The 26,712-nt window shown below is 48.1% G+C and overlaps 1 protein-coding gene across 2 annotated transcripts in view; it reads left to right on the forward strand.

Annotated features, from left to right (window-relative positions):
• The window catches only part of HMCN1 (hemicentin 1), a 166,825-nt gene that overhangs the window by 130,743 nt on the left and 9,370 nt on the right, over window positions 1–26,712 (forward strand). For both annotated transcript variants that reach the window (XM_038144148.1, XM_038144147.1), the window contains exons 67-102: window positions 168–265; window positions 1,126–1,404; window positions 2,044–2,234; window positions 2,905–2,986; window positions 3,436–3,572; window positions 6,546–6,687; window positions 7,684–7,828; window positions 8,556–8,683; window positions 9,367–9,523; window positions 9,700–9,821; window positions 10,005–10,169; window positions 10,347–10,454; window positions 10,596–10,733; window positions 10,867–11,001; window positions 11,234–11,503; window positions 11,981–12,171; window positions 12,565–12,778; window positions 13,249–13,383; window positions 13,863–14,053; window positions 14,537–14,618; window positions 15,620–15,889; window positions 16,389–16,559; window positions 17,078–17,248; window positions 18,691–18,861; window positions 19,490–19,660; window positions 19,851–20,021; window positions 20,401–20,571; window positions 20,791–20,940; window positions 21,110–21,247; window positions 21,575–21,696; window positions 22,484–22,721; window positions 23,791–23,853; window positions 25,018–25,137; window positions 25,404–25,538; window positions 25,899–26,012; window positions 26,287–26,412. In XM_038144148.1, coding sequence (XP_038000076.1) covers window positions 168–265; window positions 1,126–1,404; window positions 2,044–2,234; window positions 2,905–2,986; window positions 3,436–3,572; window positions 6,546–6,687; window positions 7,684–7,828; window positions 8,556–8,683; window positions 9,367–9,523; window positions 9,700–9,821; window positions 10,005–10,169; window positions 10,347–10,454; window positions 10,596–10,733; window positions 10,867–11,001; window positions 11,234–11,503; window positions 11,981–12,171; window positions 12,565–12,778; window positions 13,249–13,383; window positions 13,863–14,053; window positions 14,537–14,618; window positions 15,620–15,889; window positions 16,389–16,559; window positions 17,078–17,248; window positions 18,691–18,861; window positions 19,490–19,660; window positions 19,851–20,021; window positions 20,401–20,571; window positions 20,791–20,940; window positions 21,110–21,247; window positions 21,575–21,696; window positions 22,484–22,721; window positions 23,791–23,853; window positions 25,018–25,137; window positions 25,404–25,538; window positions 25,899–26,012; window positions 26,287–26,412 — 5,612 coding nt within the window. The remainder of the gene's footprint in view (window positions 1–167; window positions 266–1,125; window positions 1,405–2,043; window positions 2,235–2,904; window positions 2,987–3,435; window positions 3,573–6,545; window positions 6,688–7,683; window positions 7,829–8,555; window positions 8,684–9,366; window positions 9,524–9,699; window positions 9,822–10,004; window positions 10,170–10,346; window positions 10,455–10,595; window positions 10,734–10,866; window positions 11,002–11,233; window positions 11,504–11,980; window positions 12,172–12,564; window positions 12,779–13,248; window positions 13,384–13,862; window positions 14,054–14,536; window positions 14,619–15,619; window positions 15,890–16,388; window positions 16,560–17,077; window positions 17,249–18,690; window positions 18,862–19,489; window positions 19,661–19,850; window positions 20,022–20,400; window positions 20,572–20,790; window positions 20,941–21,109; window positions 21,248–21,574; window positions 21,697–22,483; window positions 22,722–23,790; window positions 23,854–25,017; window positions 25,138–25,403; window positions 25,539–25,898; window positions 26,013–26,286; window positions 26,413–26,712) is intronic.

The raw sequence follows: 26,712 nt of genomic DNA on the forward strand, positions 1-26,712 counted from the left end.
TTGGTTTTCTTTTCTTTTAACTTGCTGTCTTTCTGTTCTTTTTTGCGATATCAGCATAATTCTGCTGTATTTTTGGAAGCAAGAGTATTGATCCAAACCATGCCATGATAGAGGTGATGTGTTCCATGTGTTCCATTTACAGCTTGCTTTAATTGCTTTTTCCTTAGACTTACCCGAGTGCAGATATCTGATACTGGAGTGTACACTTGTGTCGCATCTAACAGGGCTGGAGTGCACAACAAACATTACAACCTGCAAGTTTTGGGTGAGTGTGTCTGAAATGTCTTCTCTAAAGAATCTTATTTCTTGATTTCTTAAACCTACTCTTTGGTTTTCTGTCTCACCAGCACCTCATTGCAGACAGCCACAAGTTTATCTTAGAGATGATCACTGGGGAAGTACTAACTTTTCAAAGCGTTGGGTTTTTTTTAAATGGGAAGTGTTTTAACCCTAGAAAAGTCCTTACTTGAATTGTCACCCATAAAATCACAGAGTGGTTTGGGTTGGAAGGAACCTTAAAGCTCATCTAGTTCCAACTACCATAATGTGTCACAGGTCTTTTTAGAAAGAATAATATTTAATTTCTAAGCAAAATTTAGCACAGGGAAGTGCAGAAGGGCAGCTGTGCCAGCTGTTCTGTGCCTGGAATATCCCTGTGCTGTGTTGTGACTGAGCTCTGTCCCTATGTCCCTGTGCTCTGTGTGACAGAGCTCTGTTCTTCCTGTGTCCCAGTCCCGTGTGTGACTGAGCTCTGTCCCCGTGTCCCTTGTGTGACTGAGCTGTGTCCCCATGTCCCTGTCCCTTGTGTGACTGAGCTCTGTCCTGTGTGTGACTGAGCTCTGTCCCCGTGTCCCTGTCCCTTGTGTGACTGAGCTCTGTCCTGTGTGTGACTGAGCTCTGTCCCCGTGTCCCTGTATCGTGTGTGACTGAGCTCTGTCCCTGTGTCCCTGTCCCGTGTGTGACTGAGCTCTGTCCCCGTGTCCCTGTATCGTGTGTGACTGAGCTCTGTCCCTGTGTCCCTGTCCCGTGTGTGACTGAGCTCTGTCCCCGTGTCCCTGTATCGTGTGTGACTGAGCTCTGTCCCTGTGTCCCTGTCCCGTGTGTGACTGAGCTCTGTCCCCGCAGTGCCGCCCAGCCTGGACAACGCGGGGGGCACGGAGGAGGTGCTGGTGCTGCGGGGTGACGCGGCCGCCCTGGGCTGTGTGAGCGATGGCTCCCCTGTCCCCGGCGTGTCGTGGCTCAAGGACGGCCTGGCCCTGCCCCTCGGGGCCCGCCTGAGCTCCAGCAGGCGCGGGATGGTGCTGCAGGTGCTGCGGGCAGAGCCTGCCGACACGGGCACGTACACCTGCGTGGCCTCCAACGCCGCTGGGCAGAGCAGCAAGCACTTCGTCCTGAAGGTGCTGGGTGAGTGCTCACCTGTCAGCATGACACTTTAAAGACCTCCAGGGATAAGGAGTATTTCCAAAGGCTCACAGAATCCCAGAGTGGTTTGGGTTGGGAGGAAGCTTAAAACCCATCCGCTTTCACCCCCTGCCATGAGCAGGGACACCTTCCACTATCCCAGGTTTCTGCAAGCCCCGCCCAGCCTGGTCATTTCAATAATGATAAATGAGAGGAATAAGGAAATGAAAGATACCTAAAGATGTGTGAATATGCAAGACACTATGTATTTCCCAATGAAATGTGCTATAATTAATATAATTATATGCTATAAATTAGTAACTTTGCTTAGCAGAAATTCAGCTTGACAGGAAGATGCCCAGCTGAAAGCACAATGCTTAAAAGGCTGATGAATATTTTTGCTGAAATTATATAATGTTTATCTGTGTTTTTAAAACATTTTCTAAGTAATAATTCTAAATAATAAAATAGGCAAATTAATCGGCAGAGTTAGATAGAAATTACCTGAGTTCTTCAGTGAATTCATGATACAGTCAGAAATAATTTAATGTAGACTAATTCTACAGACTCTACCCACAAGATCCGTCAGTTTTTATAGGTGTTTTGAGTCCATAAAGAACTGGAATGTTTTTCTTTCCTCAGAGCCACCTCATATCAATGGTTCAGATGAACCAGAAGAGCTCTCTGTCATTGTTAACAACCCACTTGAGCTTCTCTGCATTTCCTCTGGCATCCCAGTGCCCAAAATTTCATGGATGAAGGATGGGCGCCCGCTGCTGCAGACAGACAATATTCACATGCTAAGAGAAGCCCTCCGAATAACCAGTGCTCAGGTAGAGTGTTTGTTTCAAAATAGGCCTCAGTTCTGCAATCCCTAAAATGGTACCTGCCTTAGGACCATCCTCACAGGTGTCCTAAAAACCCCTGAAATTCACCCACCTGCATTTGTGGTTAGAGAAGGGTCCAGGTCAAGCAACCTTTAAAAACCTGCATCAATAAACTAAGGCTGGGTCCAGCTGAAGTTCCCCAGACAGAAGTGCCCAGCTGAAGTTCCCCAGACAGAAGTGGGATAGGGCTGGAGATCGATTGCTGCTTGTTTTGTTTGTAAAATAAACACTTCTAGGCTGTACAGTAAGGAGTTTATAGGAAGGAGAAACCATAAAGATGTTAGTGACTATGTGTACAAAAGGATTTTCTCAGTACCCAAACCTGAGCCTTCCTTAGGTGGATCACCATAGCCAGTTCCATCTTCAGTGCTGGACACATTATCCAGAGAGATTTTATGGAGCTGTGCAACTCCTGAGCCATCTCTGAATAACCTCATCAAAGTGAAATAAAGAAGTATTCAACAACTTCATTACTTTCTTTCCAGGCATTCTGTGTCTCCCGTGCTTGTGTTCAAGTGCTGCCTGTTGTATGTTGTTACTGTGTTTGTATTTCTTGGTTTTGCTGAATTTTTCCCATAATCTGGGTTTTCTGCTGAAATTGTTCCTGTGTTTCCAGGTGGAGGACACAGGCAGATACACATGTTTAGCATCTAGTCCAGCAGGAGATGATGACAAGGAATATTTAGTTCGAGTGCATGGTAAGTTTAATTTAGGAAAAAAAATTTCCTCAAACTGTAAACTGCTAAGGTACATGTCAGCATCTCATTTAACAAACACGTATTCCTAAGATGAAATGTTCTGTGATATGATCATAATAGTGTTTCTCATTAAAGATGGTTATTCTGAAAGTGATCCACGATAAGAAGGGAAGTTCCACCTCATTTCTGTTACAATTCCAAGTCTTATTTGGAATATCCAGGAAGCTCACAGATGTCAGTATTTGGTTGGATCAACTTTGCTGGGCTCACTCTCTAGAGATGTGAAATATACTGATGTATTTAACACAGGTATTGAGAGGAAGAACTAATGAATGATAACACAGCTTTGCATTTATTTTGAACTTGAGATAAACTGGAAATTTTCAATAAGTAGTTTTCTTGACAGTTCATATGTGTGGTGTTGATTTTGTTCTCTGTTTTTGTCCCAGTCCCCCCCAACATCGCTGGTACCGGCGGGCCCCAGGAGCTGACGGTGCTGCAGAACAGCCAGGCTATTCTGGAGTGCAGGTCGGATGCTGTGCCCCCTCCCACCATCTCCTGGCTGAAGAATGGAGAGCTGCTGGAGGTACTGAGCTTCCAGCCTTCGTGCTGGCCTTCTGCTCGCTGCGGTTGTCACAGCAGTGCTCCAGGTCTCCTGCTCCGCTCACTCGCCTCTCAGCCCGAGTTACGTGCCCCCACCTCCGAGCAGCTGGGTAGCCCCAGTGCCTCTGCAGTCAGCCCCAGTGAGCCCCCAGAGCCAGCGGGCATGTGGAGTGGCCATCCCGCTGTTACTTGTTCTTTTTTCCTTTAGGGGGATCCCTTGCTCCTCCTGGATCCTCTGAGCAATGCTAGAAGCCTTCGGTAAACTCCTGAATGGCTTCCCAGGAAAGGTAGCTGAGACAAGACTGCACTCTATGTTTCCTTTGGCTGTATTATGCATCCTCCTACTCTAGTAGCATTTAGAAAGGAATTGAAGTTCTTTAAAAGAAAGTGGGTTGCTAATCAGCAGATTTTGTATCAGGTGCATCTTTCCCACTCAGAATTCCATAGTGCCATGGCAAGGCAGAGAGTCTTTGCTGGTTGAGAGACAATTAGCAAGATGAGGATGGTTTATAAAGAAAGAATTTTTCCCTTCCTGTCTGTGGGACCACTCACAAAACAGGTCCTTTTTAACTGAACAATAAAGTTCAGTTATTAATTGAATTAATTTAAAATTTTCTATCAACCTTTGTTCATTAATAAGGAAGAAACAAATAGATTATGAATTTTCTCCTTTAGTTGTGATCCATCACTAAATCTTCACCCAGGTTTCTGCTTGTTTGCTTTCCTCTGACATGTCATTCCTCAGACTCTTTCTCTGTGGTTGATTTAGAAGAATTAAATCTTACTGGAAGAAGGATCTGGTGGGTGAACATGTCTTACAAAGTGCTGCTAGGGACCATGATCTTAATATAGCCCAGGAACCAACTGGAAACAAATTTAACAGGACCATTGTACTTATGGACAGTTAATTCTCTAATTGGGTAGTGAGGTTTTTTTAATGAAAACGAGGTTGAACAAGGCTTGGAAATGAAGTATATTAATGCCTTTTGCCTTGGCCTTCATTGGAAAGCTTGTGTTTGGAAAGCAGTGCTTAGGGAACGTAAACCATGAAAAGCAGCTCCTGTTAAAAATATTCACCAGAAAACAAAAGTAGAGGAACACTGTGACAGCCAGAGGTGCTCAGATGGTAACCTGGGAATTATCTTTACACTGTTAGTTCTCCTCCTGCCTCATGAACTCATGTCAGAATGTGAGGGATGAAGCTTCTTGGGACTTCAAAGCCCATCCAGTGCCACCCTCTGCCATGGGCAGGGCCACCTTCCACGAGCCCAGGTTGCTCCAAGCCATGTCCAGCCTGGCCTTGGACACTTCCAGGGATCCAGGGGCAGCCACAGCTTCTCTGGGCACCCTGTGCCAGGGCCTGCCCACCCATGAGCGCATGTGCTAGACATCAGGGGAAATCAGTGTCCTCCCCAGTGCCCGGCTGCTTTCTCAACCCCAAAGAAATGTAAGAGCTGACTAATCCTGAGCAGCTGGAAATAGTGTCCTTGGGTGTGGGAAGAGAGGTGAGGAGCTCCTTGGCAAATCATCCTCCTCTCTTGGAAAAGTGGAGGTGTCACAGTGACAAGAGAGGGCTGGAGAAAGGCAGGTTCTCAGCCTGCAGTGTTATTTCAATTTAAATATCGCTGGTTTTGTGAAGCAGCCTTGTGCAGGTTGTCATTCCTCCCGCTTTTTTTGTCTTCCACTGGGCAGATTTTGAGGTGAGGCCTGCCCTAGTCCACCTCTGTGTGCTGAGTGATGGAATTGTGCAGCACCACCTTCTCTGGCAGCAGAACTATGGAAAGATCTGGCCTCCAGCAGCTTTGAAGTTGTGGCACTCTTGAGGGATTTTGGAAATGCACAATGAGAGTTAAGAAAAGAATAGGAGCCTCCTGGCCTAACCTGGCTTTTTTCAAACACTAAAAGACTTGCTGAGTTTGTATTTTTTTTTCCCCAACATGAGTTTTCTGGTTTGCTTTGAGTAGAGTCTGAGGATTAAGTTATAGCTTCATCCCCTGTCTTCTGTTATCTCTAGGTTTCTGTGTTTAGAAACCATCACACATGTTGTGTTCTCAACAGGAAATGCCAGTGATTGCCCAAAATCTGTCACCTGAAAGCTTGTCACCAGTCTGTCACCTGATGGTGAATTGTGTCACCTGGAGAGCTCTAGCCCTACACTGCAGCCTTGGAGCTGGTGCCTGGTGTGAGAGCAGAGTACCAGGATGCTAGTGCAGAGCCAGAGGAGTTTCATCTCTCTGGGGTGCCCTTCTCAGACCCTCTAACCAGAGGAGTAGACGGGAATGTTAGCTTTCAGTTCCATCCGGAGGGTGGGTAGCACATACTGGAAAAGCTAAGTTTGTGCTCTTTTTCCTGCTGGTTTTTATCCAGTCAGGTCTCTGAGCACTCATAGCTGATGTTGCTGTCAGTGATTGATGCAGACACGACCCAGGCTGGATGTGGTAAAGCTCTCACTGGACTGGCTCCTGGCAGGGGCTGTGGAGTCACTGCAGGGCTGGGAAGAGGGGCAGCCTGTGCCCAGAGCTGCTGGCTGGTGAACTGAGCTGGCTAAGCCTGTGCTGCCTCCCAGCTGAGCCAGACTATGATGCTGGAAGTGTAGAGAAACTTTGATTCCTTCTGCCTGTAGTGTGCATAGATAACAAGATAAATGAAATTAATCATGTGCTATTAGGTGCCCCTTTCCATAAAAGCTCCAAAGCCCTTTGGCTCTGTAACAGCTGCCTCCTTCAGGCACAAGCCTCATTCGGGGTTTCAATGGAGAACCAGTAAGCAATGCGAAGTTTTAAAAGCTTTCTTCACCTGCTTCTCTTCAGGGATGTAAAGGCAGCAGTGAGTTCAGCCCCTGGTTTGTTGGTGCCCTTCTCTCCTGGCTCTTAGTGCTGTGCAGTGGAAGGATGTTCTGTGCAGGAGAGGCCAGCAGTGAAGGGCTAAAGCCCTGCCTGTGTCTGTGTGCCCGCAGGGAGGCCCCCGGCTGCGGATCCTGTCCAGCGGGAGGTACCTGCAGATCAACAACGCCGAGCTGGGGGACGGTGCCAGATACACCTGTGTGGCCAGGAACGTGGCAGGGGAGACCACCAGGGAGTTCCTGCTGGCAGTGCACGGTAACCTCACAGAGCAGCCTCGGGCAGCTTGGGCTTTGCAGGAGTTCAGGCAGCAGGAACTGAGCACTTGTGGTCGCTTTCCAGCCATGTGTTGGCCACTCAGGCCATGCCCAAACTGAAGGGCCATGTGCATGGCCTCATGTCCCACTGCTGAGCCCACAGGCTGCCCCCAGACTAAGGGACCTGCTGGGCACTTGCCGTGGCTCACTCACCATCCGTCTGTGCTTTGTGCAAGCAGAGGCTGCATCCAGCCATCATCCTGACACAGAGTCAGGATACATCCAGAGTGAGCACCCACATCCAGGACTGACAAATGCTCTTGAACAAACTCAGAGCAACTCTTTGAAGCATTTGACCAGCACCCTGGGGACAAGGTTTCACAGCTGGCAGGTTCCTTGAGAGCTGTGGCAGCTTCTCTGCGCCTGCAGAGGACAGGGCTTTAGAAGCCTTAGGCTTGATACTTGTCCTGTGCTACCATAGCCCTGAGCTCCATTTTAAACCTTTTTATTTTCTCACCTCTAGTCTGATGAGGAGTTATTCTACTCTCACACTCAGGTGACTGGAAGGAACTTCCCCCCTTTTTTCTATTCTGTTTCCAGCCCAGTCACATGGGCCCTGCCTTAGCCTGTGCCCCCAGTGACTGGCCTTACCTGGTCCAGCTAAAGTCCTTTTATCTCCTTGGTGTGTAATCAGGAAGCAAGGATATCCCCACAGCCTTAGCTTGCCGAATTGCATGTGCTGAACTCCTGTTGTTTTAGCTCACTGGTACCCTTTGCAGTAACTTGCAGAGCTGACCTTTGCAGTTCATTTCAGCCAAACTTTCTTTCTCCTTCCCTGCTGCACCTTGGCAATTACCATCACCCAGAATGGTAAGAAACTTGTTCCTGTCTTTGCAGTGAACCCAAACCCGCTGCTGCACCTCTCTACATGTGTTCAGTTTCAGTCATTGCAGTATAGAGTTGCTTCCTTTGTGTCATAAGCAATTCTCCCTTGCAGTGGCTCCCACGATCCGGAGCAGCCCCCAGACTGTCATGGTGCACATCAACACCTCTGCCCTGCTGGAGTGTGCTGCAGAAGGAGTTCCAGCCCCCAGGATAACCTGGAGGAAGGATGGGGCTGTTTTTACTGGAAACAATTCTAGGTATTGCCCAGAATTTAGCATAAATATTCTTCATTGCTACTTAAGAATGTATTTATTACAGACACCTAATTAGACATGAAATTGTTCTAGAGAAAAGTAGCAACACCAAAGGTTTCACCTTTTTGTTGTTAAGAAAGATAAAAAATTCCTTTGGAAACCAAATATAATCATTCTGACATTAGAGATTTTAAAGAGTAAATGTGAAAGATCTTTAGATTTTATATATACACAGAGTTTTGGGATGAAGCCAAGCAATTTCATGTAGACCAAAAGCTATTCTGTATTTTCTAATGTGTGAAATGCTTTATGTTGTGGTACCAACTTTTATTATAGTGGATGGTTTCTGTCTTCTGACTGTTTTAGAAGGAAGAAGTTTGGCATTTTCTAGAACTGAGCAAATGCTAAGGAATTCTGTTGTATTGCAAAGAAAAAGTACAGGCATTGATTAAGATTTTTAAGGTTTAAATGAGAAACCAAAAAAAAAAAGGGGATTGGTTGTTTTCTGTAAATCCAGTATCTTTTACATGAAATCACCATGTCAGCCAGATTTCATCATTTCTTTGGAAAATAGATGTACTGTGAAAGAATGAAATGAGTGAGAGAATTGTGCCCCAGTTAATGCATGCTTCATTTAGGCCATTGGTTGTGTCCCCCGAGTCATCTTTTCTCTGCTCTGCCAGGGTGCCCTGTTGATGGATGGCAGGCAGCAGCGTTTGCTCTGTTGCAGGTATTTGGTGCTGGAGGATGGGTCCCTGCACATCCCGCGGGCCCAGGTGGCTGACACGGGCAGATACGTGTGCATGGCCACCAACGCCGCGGGCAGCGAGCGCCAGCGCGTCGACCTGCACGTCCTCGGTAGGGCTGCTGAATCCACTGGCAGCAGGCTGCTTCCGCCAGAGGCAGTCTCAGTTTAGCCCCTTCTTAGCTGCTCTGGTTTAAAAAAAGGGGAGAAATTGTTGGAACTTCCCAGCCTTACAGAGGCGGGGCAACTGAGAGGTGTTTTTAAAGATTTTATCCCATTATCAGTCTTGCTGAAGGGTGAGGCACAAGAGATGTAAAACTTACGCCATTCTATCAGAAGCCAACCTGTTACCTGTTAGAATACCTTATAAATGTTTTTCAGCCCATTAGCTTTTGCCACACAATGCTGCTATTACCTCTAACACCAATCACCTATTATTTTACCCCACGTGGTCTTGCTGCAATGTGTCTTTCACAGTTCTAATTCTCCAAAATATCCGGTCTTTTTGCAAGGCCATCTTTTGAAACTTGTTTCTAGTTCAATCTCTCTCTCAGCAATGTCATCTGTATTCCATGGCCTTTCTAAGTCAGCACACCCTATCTCAGAGTTTGCATACAAATGTGCAAGAGTATGTGAGCTTTCAGTCAGGTTTTGAGAATCCTTTGCAAATCCGTTTCTCACCAGAAATGTCTGTGTGTGTGTGTATATATATATATATATATATATATATATATATATATATATATACACACACATATATAATTATTCTAAATAATTAGGCTTTGTGTGTCCTCAGTTCCTCCAGTTATTGCTCCTGGGCAGACAAATATCACAGTTACTGTAAATGTGCAAACCACTTTGCCTTGTGAAGCCACTGGAATTCCCAGACCAGCAATTAGCTGGAAAAAGAATGGACATCTGCTTAGTGTTGATCAGAACCAGAATACGTACAGGTGAGAGGTGTTTTCTTTTTCATTGTGGGTTTCAAGTTTTCAGGGATGATTTTGGCACTTGAAAAATCTGTCTGTGCTTAAACACTACCTTGTCTAGCCAGAAAATTCAGCGGGCTGATTACCTGAGAAGGAAAGAAGTATTTCAATGGCTTTTACTTTCTTTTTTCTTTGTTCAGACTTCTGTCTTCAGGTTCCTTAGTAATCATTTCTCCCACTGTGGATGATACTGCTGTCTATGAGTGCTCTGTGTCAAATGATGCAGGAGAAGATCAAAGGGCAATTGATCTCACAGTTCAAGGTAGAGGGGATATTGCTATTACATGTGTGTGGCACCCAGAACTCTTTTGGGGTGTTCTGGTGTTGAGATGAGATTTTTATTTCATTCCTCTTTGATACTGATATCCATAAGTCACTGGGATTTCCAAGAATTTGTAACAAATGAAGATGGGTGAGTAACCTTTGCCCTGCTCTTGATTTTCAGTGCCCCCATCCATAGCAGATGAAGCCACAGAGCTCCTGGTAACAAAGCTCTCTCCAGTCATGGTTTCCTGCACCGCCTCCGGTGTTCCCGTCCCCTCAGTTCACTGGACCAAAAATGGCATCAGGTTGCTTCCCAGAGGAGATGGCTACAGAATTCTCTCTTCAGGTAATGTGCTGCAGGAAATGAGTGCAGTCAGGCACATCCATAAGGAATGAATACAGAAATGCAGACAATCCCCCAGAGATCCCCTCTCTGATGGCTTGGAATGAAATGAGGGATGCTGTAAGGGAGCAGCTGTGCCTCGAGGATGCTCTGCATGTTGTGGTGCTCTCTCTGCCCCAGGAGCTGTGGAGATCCCCTCTGCCCAGCTGGCCCACGGGGGCAGGTACACCTGCGTGGCCCGGAACGCCGCAGGCTCTGCCCACAGGCACGTCACTCTGCACGTGCAGGGTAAGCTGGAGGCTGACGAGCAAGGCTGTTCTGGCAGCCAGCATTGCTATTTCAGCCTGCTCGGGTTGTACAGTTTTAGTGCTCTTCTGTATTGTCCTACCCTTGATTGTTATGCTTTTCCTTTTTTCTTTCATTCCACAGAGCCACCCGTTATCCAGGCGCAGCCAGGGGCGTTGGATGTCATCGTAAACAATCCCATTGTGCTGCCCTGTGAGGCCATGGGCACTCCTCAGCCCGTGATCACGTGGCAGAAGGAGGGCATCAACATCATCAGCACAGGTATACTCCCAAAGCCTGGGACCCTGCCTGCTCCTGTGACACAGACACCCATTTTCTGTTCTGGAACTTGGGTTTCTCCTCCCCTCTGGTTCACCAAACCAGAAGTGTCATACTTGGATTATATTTGTTTTAGGGAACAGTTACATGCTCCAGCCAAGTGGCAGTTTGCATATTGCCAGAGCAGCTGTGGAAGATGCTGGCACTTACATGTGTATTGCTCAGAATCCAGCAGGCACTGCCCTGGGGAAGATCAAGCTGAAAGTTCAAGGTAAATCACCTTTTAAACTCCTTCTCTTGGTCCAAACACAATTTTGAGCAATAGAAAGGGACCTAGTGCTTTGCTGCTTGATGTGATGCTGAACAGAGCCCAGGAGGTTTATTCCCTTTAGTTCAATGTCTGCTTTAGGGCATGCTTTTACAATTATTTTCACCCAGAAAGTAATTCTTGCTTGCTTCTTACTGCATCTAATTCTTTTACTAATGGTCTTTGCTCCTTTCAGTTCCTCCTGTAATCAAGTCCCACGTGGAGGAATACGTTGTTGCCGTTGATCAGTCTGTCACTCTGCAGTGCGAGGCTGAAGGCTACCCTGGGCCAGAGATCAGCTGGCATAAGGATGGGCAGCAGATAACAGAGTCCATGCGAAGGAGAATGCTGAGCACGGGAGCTCTGCAGATCCTGTTTGTGCAGCCCGGGGACAGCGGCCGCTACACCTGCACAGCGGCGAATCCCGCGGGATCCAGCACCTCCAGCACGGAGCTGGCCGTGCACGGTAAGGAACTCTTCCTGGGAGGATGGGGGGCACTGCAATGGCTGGTCCAGACAGGCTGAGGACTCCCCATCCCTGGAAATGTCCAAGGCCGGGTTGGACAGGGCTTGGAACAACCTGGGATAGTCAAAGGGTGTCCCTGTGCATGCCAGGGGTTTGGAATGAGATGGGCTCTTAGGTCCCTTCCAGCCCAAACCATCCTGTGATTCCATGACAAGTGGGACTGTAGGGAAATGATGTGTGTTACCAGTGTGACCACAGAAAGAAAGGAGCAAGGGATGTACAGGGAGGAGTTCAGGAAAATTGGCTACTCAATATAGGGGAATGTTATTAAGTTGTAATATCGGCCAGTTGCTTGAATTTCGGCACACAGTCATTGATGGAAATGGACAATCCAGGAGTCCAGGCAAGGACTTTCTTCAGTCCAGTGTTGTGCTTGGATAATACCCAGAGGAAATGTTTCTAATGACCTCCCCACAGTTCCACCCAGGATCCGCAGCACGGATCGGCAGTACACGGTCACGGAGAGCTCCCAGGCTGTTCTGTCCTGTGTGGCTGAGGGGATCCCAGCACCAACAATTAATTGGAGGAAGGACAACATGCTGTTAAAAGACACAGTGGGAAAATACCAGACTGTGCCTGGTGGAGACCTCATTTTGGACAGTGTTGTGGTAAGCTCCCTGCATCTTAAACTATTACTGGACACACTTGGCAGTGATAAGATCCACTTCTGGGTTAGTCATTGTTGTATCTTGATTTTTTTGTTCTTAATGTTCCAAAATAATTACAAAAGTTTCATTTTCCATAGGGAGTAAAATCTATAAAGAATTTGTAGTGGTAAATCCTCAGGAAGGGTAAAAAGAAGTGTTAGTCATCCTTCAAATTCAGGGAAGTGGAAGAGCTCAGCTGAGCATTTCTGCTGAATGCTTGTTCCAAGCCTTTCAAGATTATCTTACTGATAGGAGTGGCATGTGCTGTAGGATATATCCCAGCTGTAGGATATATCCCAGGTGTAGGATAAGGATATATCCCAGCTGAAATTTCCCCACCTTGTTTCCTTCCAGCCCGAAGACTCTGGCAGTTACACCTGCATTGCCACCAATGCTGCTGGGGAGGACACGCACACGGTCACCCTGACAGTTCACGTGCTCCCGGCTTTCACTGAACTGCCTGGAGACATAGCCTTGACCAAAGGAGAACAGCTCAGGTTAACCTGCAAGGCAACTGGAGTACCTGTCCCCAGAATAATGTGGACCTTTAACAATAACATCATTCCAGGTGGGTTCCTGTTGGCCATCTGGCTGCAGATTATTTTCCCCTGTGCAGCATTGCAGTTTAGGGCAGGGAAGAAGAAAACTCTAGCTGGGATAAACTGTTAGTGATTGTGTGAGAAATATCTTTAGTGTTATGCAATCATGTAATTAAACTGCCTCTGAGACAAAGCTGTAAGGAAGGTAATTAAAACATGGTCCCTCCCATGTGCCAATAATGTGGCACATTAAAACCGTTCCTATCTGAGGGTATTTACTCAGCATCCAGCAACTGATCCTCGAAATTACAGGGTAGCTGAACTGAACCAGATGCATGCGGGCAAATATCCCAGCGATGACTTTCTGTGCATTCCTGGAGTGTCTCAGGGGTCCACAAGACCCCATAGCTGTGCTTCTGAGAGTGCGCAGATCCAGGCACTCCTGTGAGCTGTGTACATTTCAATCCCTGGAACGACCCTTTCCCTGCTCTCCCTCCAGCACAGTACGACGATGTCAACGGGCACAGCGAGCTGCTCATCGAGAGGGTGTCCAAGGAGGATTCCGGGACTTATGTGTGCTCTGCAGAGAACACAGTGGGCTCCATAAAGGCCATTGGCTTTGTCTATGTCAAAGGTATGTGAAATTCAGCACTTGTGCTTGTGCTGGACAGCTCCATGTAACCACTGGGTTTGGATAGCGGAGTTGGAATAGAATGGGTGGGAAGGGAGCCTTAAACCTCATCCAGTGCCACCCTCTGCTATGGGCAGGGACACCTCCACTAGCCCAGGCTGCTTCAAGCCCCATCCAGCTTGAGCTTGAACACTTCCAGGGATCCAGGGGCAGCCACTGGTTCCCAGGCACCCTGTGCAAGGGCCTCACCACCCTCACAGGGAAGAATTTCTCCCTAGTATCCACTTTGAACCTGCCTGCTGTCAGTTTAAAGCCATCCCCCGTAGTATGTAATACCTTGCCAATGGCTAAATGGGAAAAATCTGAACAGGTTGAAATTCCCCCTTGAGAAAGTCAGAGGTGAGTGATCCCTGCCAGCAGTTCTCAATTAGGCAAATTTTATTTTGGCTCTACTATTTCCCTGCCATCTCTTGTTTTTTAAGAGCCTCCAGTCTTCAAAGGGGATTATCACTCCAGCAGAATTGAGCCCTTGGGTGGCAATGCCATGTTGAATTGTGAAGTCAGGGGAGATCCCCCTCCAACCATCCAGTGGAGCAGAAAAGGAGTGGGAGTTCAGATTAGCAACAGGATCCGACAGCTTGTGAATGGTTCCCTTGCTATCTATGGCACTGTGGTGAGTCCTGCCCCTCTACTGTGAGTGTCTGCTTTGAGCTTGATTGGTAAAGGTGTTCCTGATCATATTGGTTTGAAGGAGTCAGGCTAGACGTTTGTTCTTTTTGGCTTTCACCTTTAACAAATTTTTTAATTCAGACTGGAATTAGCTTCAAATTATTGAGGCAAAAATCCCCACGAGATCAGAGTTCTCCCTGCTTGTCAGAAGGAGTGAATTTGCATACTAATTGCTGGTGTGTGAGATCCTGGTCATGACCAGTTAAATGGGACCTTTGCTCCTGACCTTCAGAGAGCCTGGCTTCTACAGGCCAGCTGAAAAGCAATTGCATTCTCCTTATGCAAATCTCCTATTCCAAATCTAAATTCCTAATCTGAACAGCAAGACTCCTATTTTCCCCGTGTACTCATGAATGCATTTTGAATTGGGGTTAAAATTCCCTGCTAAGAGGGGCCCTGTAGACTGAGCCCCTGTTTTGTTCCTCAGAATGAAGATGCTGGTGACTACAAGTGCGTGGCGACCAATGACGTGGGTGTGGTGGAGCGCAGCCTGACCCTGACCCTGCAGAGTAAGGCTCAAAGGGAGGCTTCGTGCCCCTTAAGGGAGTGAAAACCTTCCTGTGGGGAGGTGCAGGCAGCTCCTGGGGGAGTGTTTCAGGTTGGGCACTGCCCTGGAGGTTTGGACTCCTCTTCCATGGAATTGTAGAAGGGCTTGGGTTGGAAGGGACCTTAAGGATCACCTGCTGTGGGCTGGGATGCCTTCAACTAGAGCTGATTGCTCCTTGAACACTTCAGGAATAAGGCAGCCAAGAGCTTCTCTGGGCATCTTTCGTCATGAATATATGAGAGTCTGCTCTAAGCTGTGATTGAAGTCAAAGAAGAGAGGGATGTAAAGGGTGGTTGAGCCTTATTGTAGAAACCAGTGTGGAATGAGCTGAACCACTCTCTGAAAAGGGCCTGTTTCTCTTAGTTCACTCAATACAACTGGAATAAACTAGACTCTCAGCTTATATGAGGTGAATCCTAATTCTCATTGACAATATTTTAGTTTTGGCAAAAATAATATGTTAGAGTTTTTCTTTGCTAGTGGGATAATTTCTAAACATGCCCTTCCTACTGTAGCCTCAAGCGTTGTGGGTCTGTTCCTTACCCCTCAGTTGTCTCTGGACATGAATAATAACATCTTCCTGTGGGTTTTATGAAAAACAATCCATTTTAGCAATAAAGAAGAGCATGGGCTCTTATAGCCGGGCCTTAATCTCTGCTTTAGTCCTCAGATTGCTGCATGTTCAAACCAGCTTATTGTTGGCATTGTAATGTGTGTCTGTTTGGTGGCACCAGGGGACGCAGTTTAGTGGTGAACATCAGTGGTGCTGCTGGGTTGATAGCTGGACTTGGTGATTTGTTTTCCAGCCTTAAGCATTCTGTGTTTCTAATTAGCCAGCAGGGGATCAGCAATAATAATTTAAGTCAAAGGAAACTGACTTGGGATTTCTCTGCGCTCACTCTAATGCTAAATCAATCAGGCCTGTGCCCGTGTGCCGTCGCCCAAAGAACCCTTTCTCTTCAGGCCCCCCACTCATCACTGTTGAACCGGTGGGCACCGTCCTGGAAGCCGGTGCCACGGCGGTGCTGGACTGCCAGGCCAGGGGAGAGCCCCCTCCTGCCATCAGCTGGTCCCGCCAGGGACAGCCCGTGCTGGGCGACGACAGAGTGACCCTGCTGCCCAACGGCTCCCTGCGCATCGCCGCGCTGCAGAGGGAGGACACCTCCGAGTACGAGTGCGTGGCCAGGAACCTGCTGGGCTCTGTCCTCGTCACAGTGCCCCTGACTGTGCAGGGTAGGTGCACAAAACATCAGAGTGACTTTGAAGCTGGTAGATGACAGCATTAATCTGGATCAAATGTGGTCAACATTCATCTTGCCCACGTTTTATGGATGAGATGTTTGATCTTATCTTCTTTATAACATTAGGTCTAGGGTAAGCCTAGTCTGAAGTGTCAATCGGGTTGTCTTTCATTAAATTTTATTCTATTATAATCATCCAGCTGAGAGAGATAGAGGCTGTGAAGGGTGAGAGACAGAAATTATAATGAAAGGGTCTTGAATCAGATCCTATCCTCAGAACATGTCATAACTGAACTGTGCCTCTAAAGAAGACCATTTAGGAGCATATACCGTAATTGTCTTTGAACTATGGTAAGAGATTTGTGCACAGTAATGACATGAAGTGAGACAGATTTCCAAGGGTCGGGAGGTGCAGTTTTCACTTCTGTGTGTCGGCCTAAGGGAGCTGCAGGCCCCGGCAGTGCCCAGCAGCATCTCTGCTCCCGTTGCAGTGCACGGCGGCTTCTCCAGCTGGCTGGAATGGCGGGCGTGCAGCGTCACCTGTGGCCAGGGCGTGCAGGAGCGCGTCCGGCAGTGCGACAGCCCCGTGCCGGCCAACGGGGGCCGCGGCTGCCAGGGGCCCCACACCGACCTGCGCAGCTGCCACCGCCAGCCCTGCCCAGGTACTGCTGCCGGCACACGATCCCACAAGGGGCTGGGTTGGAGGGACCTTGCAGCCCATCCAGGGCCACCCCCTGCCATGGGCAGGGACACCTTCCACTGGCCTAGGGTGCTCTGAGCCCCATCCAGCCTGGCCTTGGGCACTGCCAGGGATCCAGGGGACAGCTACAGCTGCTCTGGGAACCCTGTGCCAGGGCCTCCCCACCCTCACAGAGAACAATTCCTCCCAAATACCTAATCTAAGTATCTCCTCTTCTAATTTAAAACCTTTCCCCGTGTCCTATCGCTGTCTGCCCATCTAAGTCTCCCTCCCTCTATGTTGTAAACCCTGTTTAAGTCCTGAAAAGCCATAATGAATTGACACTTCTAATGTGCCTTGCATTAGGTGCCCAAACAATGAACTTTGATGGCAGATTAATTTTTCTAAGTAGTTGTAATTAATTTTGGAAGGAAAGAGGAAATTTCAATAAGTACTGCAAAAATATTGTTTAATGAAAACTGGGCTTTTTCTGGTCCTTAGTGGATGGGATCTGGTCGGAGTGGGGGCTGTGGGAAGAGTGTTCCAGGAGCTGTGGCCAAGGGAACAGGACAAGGAGCAGGACCTGCAGTAACCCCCCAGCTCAGCACGGAGGGAAGCCTTGTGAGGGCAGCGCTCTGGAGTCAGTCATGTGCAATCTTAGGCCTTGCCCAGGTAAGAGAAGAGTAATTTAACCTTATTTGCGTGAGGGGCTTCACATACGGGTCTCTTTGTTTCTCCAAACCCAAATTCTCTCAGCTTATTTTTAGTTGTTAATTACGGTTTTTTTGAAAATGAATGGCACAGGTTCTTGGAAACGGGAATCACAAAACTAAGTATAAGAAATCTCAGCAATTAATTTTTGTTTTATTTTTACACCAGTAAAAATATTAATTTGTATTTTACTGTTTTCCACTACTTATTACCACATCCTCACAGTGTAAATTTTCTCTACTCTAAACCTATCCTGCAAAGCCAGTTAAAATAAGAAAAGAACCAAACCCAAACCACCAACTATTTAAATATATGTAAAGATGATTGTTAGTAATTGAAGGCCTTATCTGTGTATTTTCCTCTGTTGTTATAATTTTTAGCTACATTTTGCTCCCAACTACCTGAATGTTCAAGTTTCTTTCTTGTCCCGTGAGTATTTCCCACATTTGACAGGTTGTAGTTTATTCAGAGCCTTCACCACTGACATGTTTCCTTCTGTACAATTTGCAATGTCTGATTTTTCCATTTTTCCCTGGCTCTGCTGCCACTGTGATGCCAAATACTCATCCATAGGCCTGAGACTCATTTTTCTAGGTTTTGGCTGGAAAATCAGCTCTGGCTGCTTCTCTCTGGCAGCTTTTAGTCAGGCTGCCTTGGCCCTGCTCAGGCCTCCATCCAGCCCAGGGAACTGGGAAACTCCAGATTTGATTAAGTGTTTAGTTCTGATGTTCCACGATGGTCGTGAGGTGATATAGTTAAAACCAGAAAGGGAAGAGTTGATCTTTGCTTGTCAAAGTGCTGATTGTTTGGGCCACTGCTCATGGCATTTTGTGGGGGATCAGGGATATCCCAGGTGCCTGTTCTGGGACAGTGTGGAGGATCAGGGATATCCTGGGTGGGTGTGTGTCTGTCCTGGGGCAGTGGCCGGGATCAGGGATACCTGGCTGTGTGTCTGTCCTGGGGCAGTGGCCGGGATCAGGGATACCTGGCTGTGTGTCTGTCCTGGGGCAGTGGCCGGGATCAGGGATACCTGTCTGTGTGTCTGTTCTGGGGCAGTGGCTGGGATCAGGGATACCCAGCTGTGTGTCTGTTCTGGGGCAGTGGCCGGGATCAGGGATATCTGGCTGTGTGTCTGTCCTGGGGCAGTGGCCGGGATCAGGGATACCTGGCTGTGTGTCTGTCCTGGGGCAGTGTTTAAGCTGTGCTGCCCTTGCAATGGCTGGGATCAGGAATACCCGGCTGTGTGTCTGTCCTGGGGCAGTGGCCGGGATCAGGGATATACCCGGCTGTGTGTCTGTCCTGGGGCAGTGTTTAAGCTGTGCTGCCCTTGCAGTGGCCGGGATCAGGGATACCTGTCTGTGTGTCTGTCCTGGGGCAGTGTTGAAGCTGTGCTGCCCTTGCAGTGGCCGGCGAGTGGAGCCCCTGGGGGCCCTGGGGGCCGTGCAGCACCACATGCGGGAAGGGCACCCAGACGCGGCCGCGGCTCTGCACCAGCCCGGCCCCGGCGCACGGCGGGCCCCGCTGCCAGGGCCCCGACACGCAGCTCCAGCTCTGCTTCCGCCGGCGCTGCCCAGGTGAGACCAAACTCCTCCTTCCCTCCCCCCGTTCTGCTTCGCTCGTGGTTAACGCTTTCTGGTTCTAAAAGTCTAAACCCTGAAAAAACTCCCCTTCAAGCTTTTTATTGTCACTGACTCTGTTACTACACAGCACAGTATCTGCTATATACCCTGCAAATGGACCCCACCTCTTCTCCAGGTGAACACCCTAAGCTCTCCCAGAGAGAGAGCTTTAAGGTCCCTTCCAACCATAAGCTGGCTTCAGAGGAGAGGGTCTCCAGCCTGGGAGCAGCTCTGAGGCCTCCTCTGGACCCTCTCCAGCAGCTCCATGTTCTTCCTGTGCTTCTGGCCCCAGGGCTGGAGCAGCTCTGCAGGTGGGGTCTCATCTGAGAAGGGCAGACAGGCAGAATCCCCTCTCCCCTGCTGCCCACACTGAGGGGTTGGCTTAGTGGGTTCTGGTCCCACCTCACATGGCCAGAGCTGGTCCAGCTCTCACCCACCCCCAGGTCCCTGGGGAGAAATCCCTGAGTAGCTGAGATGCTGCTGAGAGTCAGGGACATCCATGTTCAGTTCTCCCCGATGCAGCACTGCTGTGCTGTGTTGCTGCTGGAGTCAGGGGCTGTAACTGCCGTGCCTCTCTCCCCAGTGGATGGGAAGTGGTCCCCGTGGAGCAGCTGGAGCGCCTGCAGCGTGTCCTGCGGCGGAGGCAGCAGGCAGAGGACGCGCCACTGCTCCGACCCGGCCCCGCAGTTCGGGGGACACAGGTGTGAGGGAAGTGACATACAAATGGATTTTTGTAACAGTGATCCTTGCCCAGGTAAGTGCTTTGGGTTGGGCTGTTTGCCCACCTGAAGGCTCTCCCACAAATTGCACCCACCCTCTGGGTTTGGTTGTTTTCTTTTGAGGAGAAAAGACCTAGGAAGTTATTCTCAAACAAAACTACTTTCCTAGCTTGACTGTCTGGTTTTAAACCCCTGAGGAAGATCAAGTCTGACTTATTCTTGCAGTTCATGGCAACTGGGGCCCATGGAGCAGCTGGGGAACTTGCAGTCGGACGTGCAACGGGGGCCAGACAAGGCGGTACCGGAGCTGTGACAACCCACGCCCGGCCAGCGGCGGCAGGGCCTGCGCTGGGGCTGACGTGCAGATCCAGAGGTGCAGCACAGACCTGTGCCCAGGTCAGTGCTCACAGCAGCAGTGGCAGTGCAGCTTTCCCTGGAAGGCATCAGGGTATATGCCGCAGGAGGAATGTAGACCACCTGTGGAAATAAATGTCCAAGGCCAGGTTGGACTGGGCTTAGAGCAGGCTGGGACAGGGGAAGGTGTCCTTGCCTAGGGGTGGGACTTGAATGAGCTTTAAGGTCCCTTCCAACCCAAACCAGTGTGGGATTCTGTGTTTCTGATGGCAGGAGTGTTCACACCTGCCTGTTACAATGGTTTTGTTGTCCTTTAAGCTATTCCTTGAGAACCTTTGTTCCTCCAGGAATGAATTGACTTCAGCATAACCAATGTAGCCTGAAGCATTTAAATTGAAAAACTGCTTTTTTTATTCTGCAGTGGATGGAAACTGGGGACAGTGGCAATCATGGAGCCAGTGCTCTGCTTCCTGTGGAGGAGGAGAGCAGACCCGGGTGCGCCTGTGCAGCAGTCCAGCCCCATTAAATCGTGGCCGTCCATGCCCCGGGGACTCCTCCCAGATATCCAGGTGCAACACCCAAGCGTGTCCTGGTGAGTGTTTACAGCCTGCATGCAGTAACAGTGTGCTGAAAGCCTGCAGCACTCCTGATTTCACTGGAGCTGTCTCTCATCTTGGCCAGTTGACTGGGTAATTTAATTTTTTGGGCTTAAATCTGCCCTGCAACTGAAGCTGAGTTCTGTCTCCCCTAAAATACCAACAGGGCTTATCACATAGGGTTGTGTTTTGCCTTTCCCCTGTCTCCTGCACAGGTGGGCCTGCACGTGCCAAAGGCAGCATCATTGGCAATATCAATGATGTGGAATTTGGGATTGCTTTCCTGAACGCCACAGTAATGGACAGCCCAGATTCTGACACCAGAGTGATACAGGCAAAGATCACAAACGTCCCTCGGACCCTCGGTAGGCCTCTTTGACTTGGATCAATTTTTTCTCTGAATACACCAATACCTGTGGTCTTCTGGTTTAAATCTGAATGGTTACACTAGTTCTAGATCTTCATATTCGGCTCCTGTGCATGTGAGTCTGTGATGAGATCAAAGCTCCCTGATTTCTGTGGTGTTTCCTTCAGGCCCAGCAATGAGAAAGCTTGTTTCCATACTCAGCCCGGTTTATTGGACAACTGCCAAAGAAATTGGGGAAGCAATGAATGGGTTCACACTCACTGACGCTGTTTTCAAGAGAGAAACCCAAGTGGAGTTTGCAACTGGTGAGTTGCCTGGGGTAGATCAGCTCTTTCCCTGTCCAGTAAGCCAGACAGAGGCTGCATTTCTGAAGAGACAGCAGAGGACCATTGCTGAAATTTGGGTCTTGTGCTTACACTAATATTTTCAGACTGACTGTAGCCTTCTGAGGCTTTATTTCACCTTTTAAAGCTGTAGTTTGAAATGTGTCATGTTTTTTCTCATGGGCATGGTACACCTTACAAAATGTAAGTTTAAATAACTGGTCAAGGGACTCCAGTTTTGATTCCATGTGGCTGTTGGGAGTCACTGTTGGGAACGTGGGACAAATCAGTGTGCTGTTAAACTGCCAGGTGAGATCCTGCGCATGACGCACGTTGCCCGGGGCCTGGACACGGATGGGGCCCTGCTGCTGGATGTTGTTGTGAGTGGCCACGTGCTGCAGCTCCAGTCAGTGGCTGATGTCAGTGTCAAGGTAAAGTTGCTTCAGGTACCACCCTGGCTCTCATGCATCTGTACTTCTCTCACTCAGAGGAAAGCGGGAAACACTGAGTCCTGCAACCTGCTGTACTGTATGTGACTTCTTTTGTGCCTGGTTGAACTGATGGTGCTGATGTTGCCTTTGAAAGCAGAAAGTTCTCGTGAGGAGGGTGGTGTTAGTCTCTCAAGAGTTTGAGATGTTGGCAAGTAGTGTTGAGGAGGGTCTTCAGGACAGTTATTGATGGCTGGCATGTCAGGCTTGCTTTGGGCAGAGCTAGAAAGGTGCACCTTTAACCTCTCTTAGTAAGTAGTATTTTACTGTATCAATCCCACCATGCAATAAATATAGCTGAAGTTGTTGATATTTTGGAAGACTGCAGTATGTAGTATATCCAATATTTACACCCTGCTTCAGTGGCAGAATTTTTCTCCACCACTTGTTTATTTAGCACATTTGTCAGCACCTAACTTCAAATAAAAGCCAAATATTTTGACCTCAAAAGATTGTTATTGAGGAGTAAGATATTTTTTAGAAATCCTCTGCTGTGGCTTCCATCATCAGGATCCTCAGTACATCAGTCTGAATGTTTTTTTCAAGTCATAGACCAGGCAGAGTTAAGAGTCAACAGTTAAAATAAGAGTGAAAAGGACCTGCGTGTGTGCAATCCCCTTGGTTCAGCGGTTAAGATAAGCCCCTTTCTCCAAGCACATCTCCCAGCTCTGAAGTACAGGCCCAGGTGGTGCTGCTGTGGGAGCAGCTGATGGCCAGGGCTCTGTTGCAGGATTACACAGAGGATTACATCCAGACGGGCCCCGGGCAGCTGCACGCGCACTCCACGCGCCTCTTCGCGGCAGACGGGGTCAGCGTTCCCTACACGTGGAACCACACCATCACCTACGACTCCAGCAAGGGCAGGATGCCCTTCTTGGTGCAGACACTGCGCGCTGCCTCCATCACAACAGAGTACCACCCGCTGCAGGAGGCCGTGGCTTTCAAAATCCAGGCTTCCATTGCAAAAGGTATTGGTCTAGGCCTTCCCAGAAATCAAACAACAGGGAAAGACTGTCCTCTCTTCCTGGAATTCATTGAGTCACCCGTAGTCTCAAAAGAAATTCTGTGAAACTTGGGTAGCTTTAGTGTAGATCCCAGGACCTGAAATTCTTGTTGATGTACCCATAAATTAACTGTTAGCATTGCTAACTGCTGGCTTTTATGAACCTGAGCCACCAAAGGGGACGGGCATGGATTTAGGTGAGCAGATTGTCCTTTTGAGAAGCTCTATTTAATGAGCAAACTGGCCTGTTACTTCTTTTAACGCTATTTGGCCTTTTTTTTTTATGTGGTGGGGAAATTACTCGGGTTTGGAAATAAATGAAACACAGAAGGATTGCCTGTCTCAGTCTTTCTTTCCAGTAACAAGATTCTAAATTAAGTAAAATAAGGTTTTTCCCACTTGCCAAACTAGGGGCTCATTGTACAATTTGAAAACCAAATACATGTTTTCCTGATTTAAAAAGAGATCTGATAAAAGGGAGTCTCCTGGGTCAAGATATGCCTGTGATTAGATCTGGCTACGCCTTTACTGAACTTGCATTTATTTCCTCCAACAATTCAGGTACTGGTGTTTAGGATTTTTTTAAATTTTGTTTTTCAAATTTCAGTTTTCAAGCAGCCAAAAGCCCTGTGTCCTTTGAGGAGTCCCTCCCTGAGTTTTTCATTGCAGTTTGTAGTACATGGTTGTGTTCTTCTACAGTGACCTCCTAAAATTTGTGACATGGTGACATTTATTTGGTTTGGGCCTATTGTCCTCCTTCTATGTGAAGTAAAACTGAATGGTCTGTATTCTTTCAGTAAGAAACTTCCCAGGATGCACTAGGCTGGGATAGGATTTGCAGCTCACTCTTTGAGCAATACTGACTTCCAGTGCCAAAGCAGAAAAAAACACTAAAGGCTGGATTTAAAAGTTTCTGGTTTGGTGTTGAAATATAATAAATACTGTAAAATTGCTGGGCTGCAGTTCTTACTGTTAAAGTAATGAAATGAGCATATTTTTATCCACAAGTGACATGTGCTTCCTTTATCATACAGGGGATCGGAGCAACCAGTGCCCTGCAGGGTTTGCTTTGGACTCGTCTGGGCCTTACTGCTCAGGTAAGGACTGGCATGGGTGGGTGTAACCATGGAGTCCTGGAGTGCTTTGGGTGGGAAGGGGCCTTAAACATCCCCTATTTCCACTCCTGCCATGGGCAGGGACACCTTCCACTAGCCCAGGGTGATCCAAGCCCTGTCCAACCTGGCCTTGGACACTTCTTGGACAGCTTCCCTGGGCACCCTGTGCCAGGGCCTCCCCACCATCCTAGGGAACAATTCCTTCCCAATATCCCATCTAACCCTGCCTGCTGGCAGTGGAAATCCATTCTCTGTGTCCTCTCCCTGCTGGCCCTTGTCCAGAAGTTCCTCTCCAGCTCTCCTGGAGCCACTTTAGGCACTGGAAGGGGCTTTAAAGTTTCCATGAAGCCCTCCCTTCTCCAGGTGAACACCCCCAGCTCTCCCAGCCTGGCTCCAGAGCAGAGGGACTCCGGCCCTTGGCGCATCTCCATGGCATCCTCTGGACCTGCTCTAAGAGGTCCATGTCCACCTTGTGCTCAGGATTTATATGCCATGAAGCCTTGATTTCTCTCAGTTATTCATTGACTGAAATGTTTTGCTCTGTGTGTGCATGATTTCTTAAGAGTTTGGTTCAGGAGCTCTCAGGGCTCCAGAGCTGGACACATTATTAAACCACCAGAACCTACATCCCCGTTTATTTAGAGTTCCAAGTATGCACTTCAAAAAGTGTGAGTGATCCTTGCTAAAAGGGTGTGGATCCAAGAGCAGCTGAAGATTCTGCTTCTGTCCTCACCTACAATATGAGTAGTGCCCAGACAGCTTTTAAATCAGTACCTCAGGTACACCTGGAGGAAACTGAGCCTGCAGAGCAATGAAGGACTTGGATCTCCTGTGTGGAAGAAAGGCTGAGCGTTGGCACCTCAGACAGGAGCCCATGTGTTCCTGCTTGGGGGATGAAGGTGGAGAGAAGCACATGAGCACTCTGGCTGTCTCTGTAGGAGTCAGGGATGTTTTAGGGAGAAATCGTCTGAGATGATTTTGTGGACTTTTTTCATTACTTCTTGAAAGATTGCAGATGAAGGGAATTGCTGGATCTGGTTTTGCCCAGTGAGCCTTACTAGTTGCACTAGTTCCTCTGAGGAAGGATCAGTTTGGAGTAGTTTCTAGGGAAGACTCACTGGTTTTTTAAACATTTTCTTGTTCCAGATGAAGACGAATGTGCTGTGGGAAATCCTTGTTCCCACACCTGTCACAATGCCGTGGGATCCTACTACTGCTCCTGTCCCAAAGGCTTCACCATCTCTGCTGATGGCAGAACGTGTCAGGGTAAGAAAGGAGCTGCTGGGGACAGCTTGGATACAAATGCCCTTTAGATAATTGAAGGCCTTAAAATGCCTTAAGAGGCACCTAAATTGCTAAGGAGAGGTTTTGTTATTTTTTTCTCATTAGAAGAACACAATTTATTGGTGGTATTCTATTTGATAGCTGAATGTACTTGCGGTCGCGTGTTTCTGGTTGCTGGTGCTGAAGGCACGGGTTGGTGTGTCCCCTGTGCTGGCTGGGCAGGGTTTGCAGCTCGTTTCCCATTGCAGACATCGACGAGTGTGCTCTGGGGGGGCAGAGCTGCCACGCGGGGCAGGACTGCGAGAACCTGCCCGGCTCCTTCCGCTGCGTGCTGCGCTGCGGGAGCGGCTTCCGCAGGACGCCCGACGGCCTCAGCTGCCAAGGTACGTCTCAGGGCTCACCAGCCCTCGTGCAGCTGAAAATGCTGCTCTCATGCAGCTGAAACTCACTTCAGAGGGCGCCTCCAAGTACCTGTCTATAAATTTTCATTCTTAATGTTGTGGATTTTGGGGAGTTTGGTTTTTCTGTAGGTTTGGGGTTTCTTTTAATCTTTTGCTTCTTCTGTCTATAGAAATAAATTTAAAATCCTGTCAGGGAAGAAATTAGCATTCTTGGGTTTGTGTCCCATGTGCATTTTCTTGTACAAAGATGGGAGAGCAGCAAACACTCCTGAGCAGAACTCAGCCAGGCCCTGCTCAGGTAGTGCCCACAGGGTAACCCCCAGCCCTTGTGTTGTTCCACAGACATTAACGAGTGTCAAGAGTCCAGTTCCTGCCATCAGCGTTGCTTCAATACCATAGGAAGTTTCCACTGTGGCTGTGACCCAGGATTCCAGATGAAGGGCAGAAAATGTGTGGGTAGGGATGAAGTTCTGAGTGTCCATTCCCTCTTTCCAACAGACAGAGTTCAACATTTATTTGTTGCTCTGTTGTCTTACAAAAGAAAATGCTGTGATGGATGATACACTTGATGTACATTTTGGAATCTGTCAAGCCAGAGGCAGCAAGAATTGGGCTGACTGATCCATGTGCATGAAATGATTGAATATGTGGATGCAGGGTAATTTCATTACATAATTAAGTCCAATCTTGCTTCTTTTTTTTTTTTTTTTTTGGCTTTTGTTTGAATAAGATGTCAATGAGTGCAGGCAGAATGTGTGCAGGCCTGATCAGCTCTGCAAGAACACCCGTGGTGGTTATAAGTGCATTGATCTGTGTCCCAGCGGAATGACCAAAGCAGAGAACGGGACTTGCATCGGTGAGTAGAAGCATCACTGCACTGTGTGGCTCTGGGAAACACAGGGACAATGATGATATTTATTATTTTAAATAATCCCAAAGATTGTCCATCTCCAGTTATTAATATTTGCACATACTAAAGCAGCAACTTCTTTTTGCTTATGGAACATCTCTATTTTACTTTCTTTGTAGTTGGTATTAAAAAGCAGATGCATCCTTGCCACCTCCGGTCTTCCACTGTTCTTAAGCAAGAACAATAAGATTTCCCTTGGTGTCTTTTCTGTGTCGGAATCTTGATTTCTCTCAGTTATTCATTGAC

This window comes from Motacilla alba, chromosome 8, assembly GCF_015832195.1.
Source record: "Motacilla alba alba isolate MOTALB_02 chromosome 8, Motacilla_alba_V1.0_pri, whole genome shotgun sequence".
Lineage (NCBI taxonomy): Eukaryota > Metazoa > Chordata > Aves > Passeriformes > Motacillidae > Motacilla > Motacilla alba.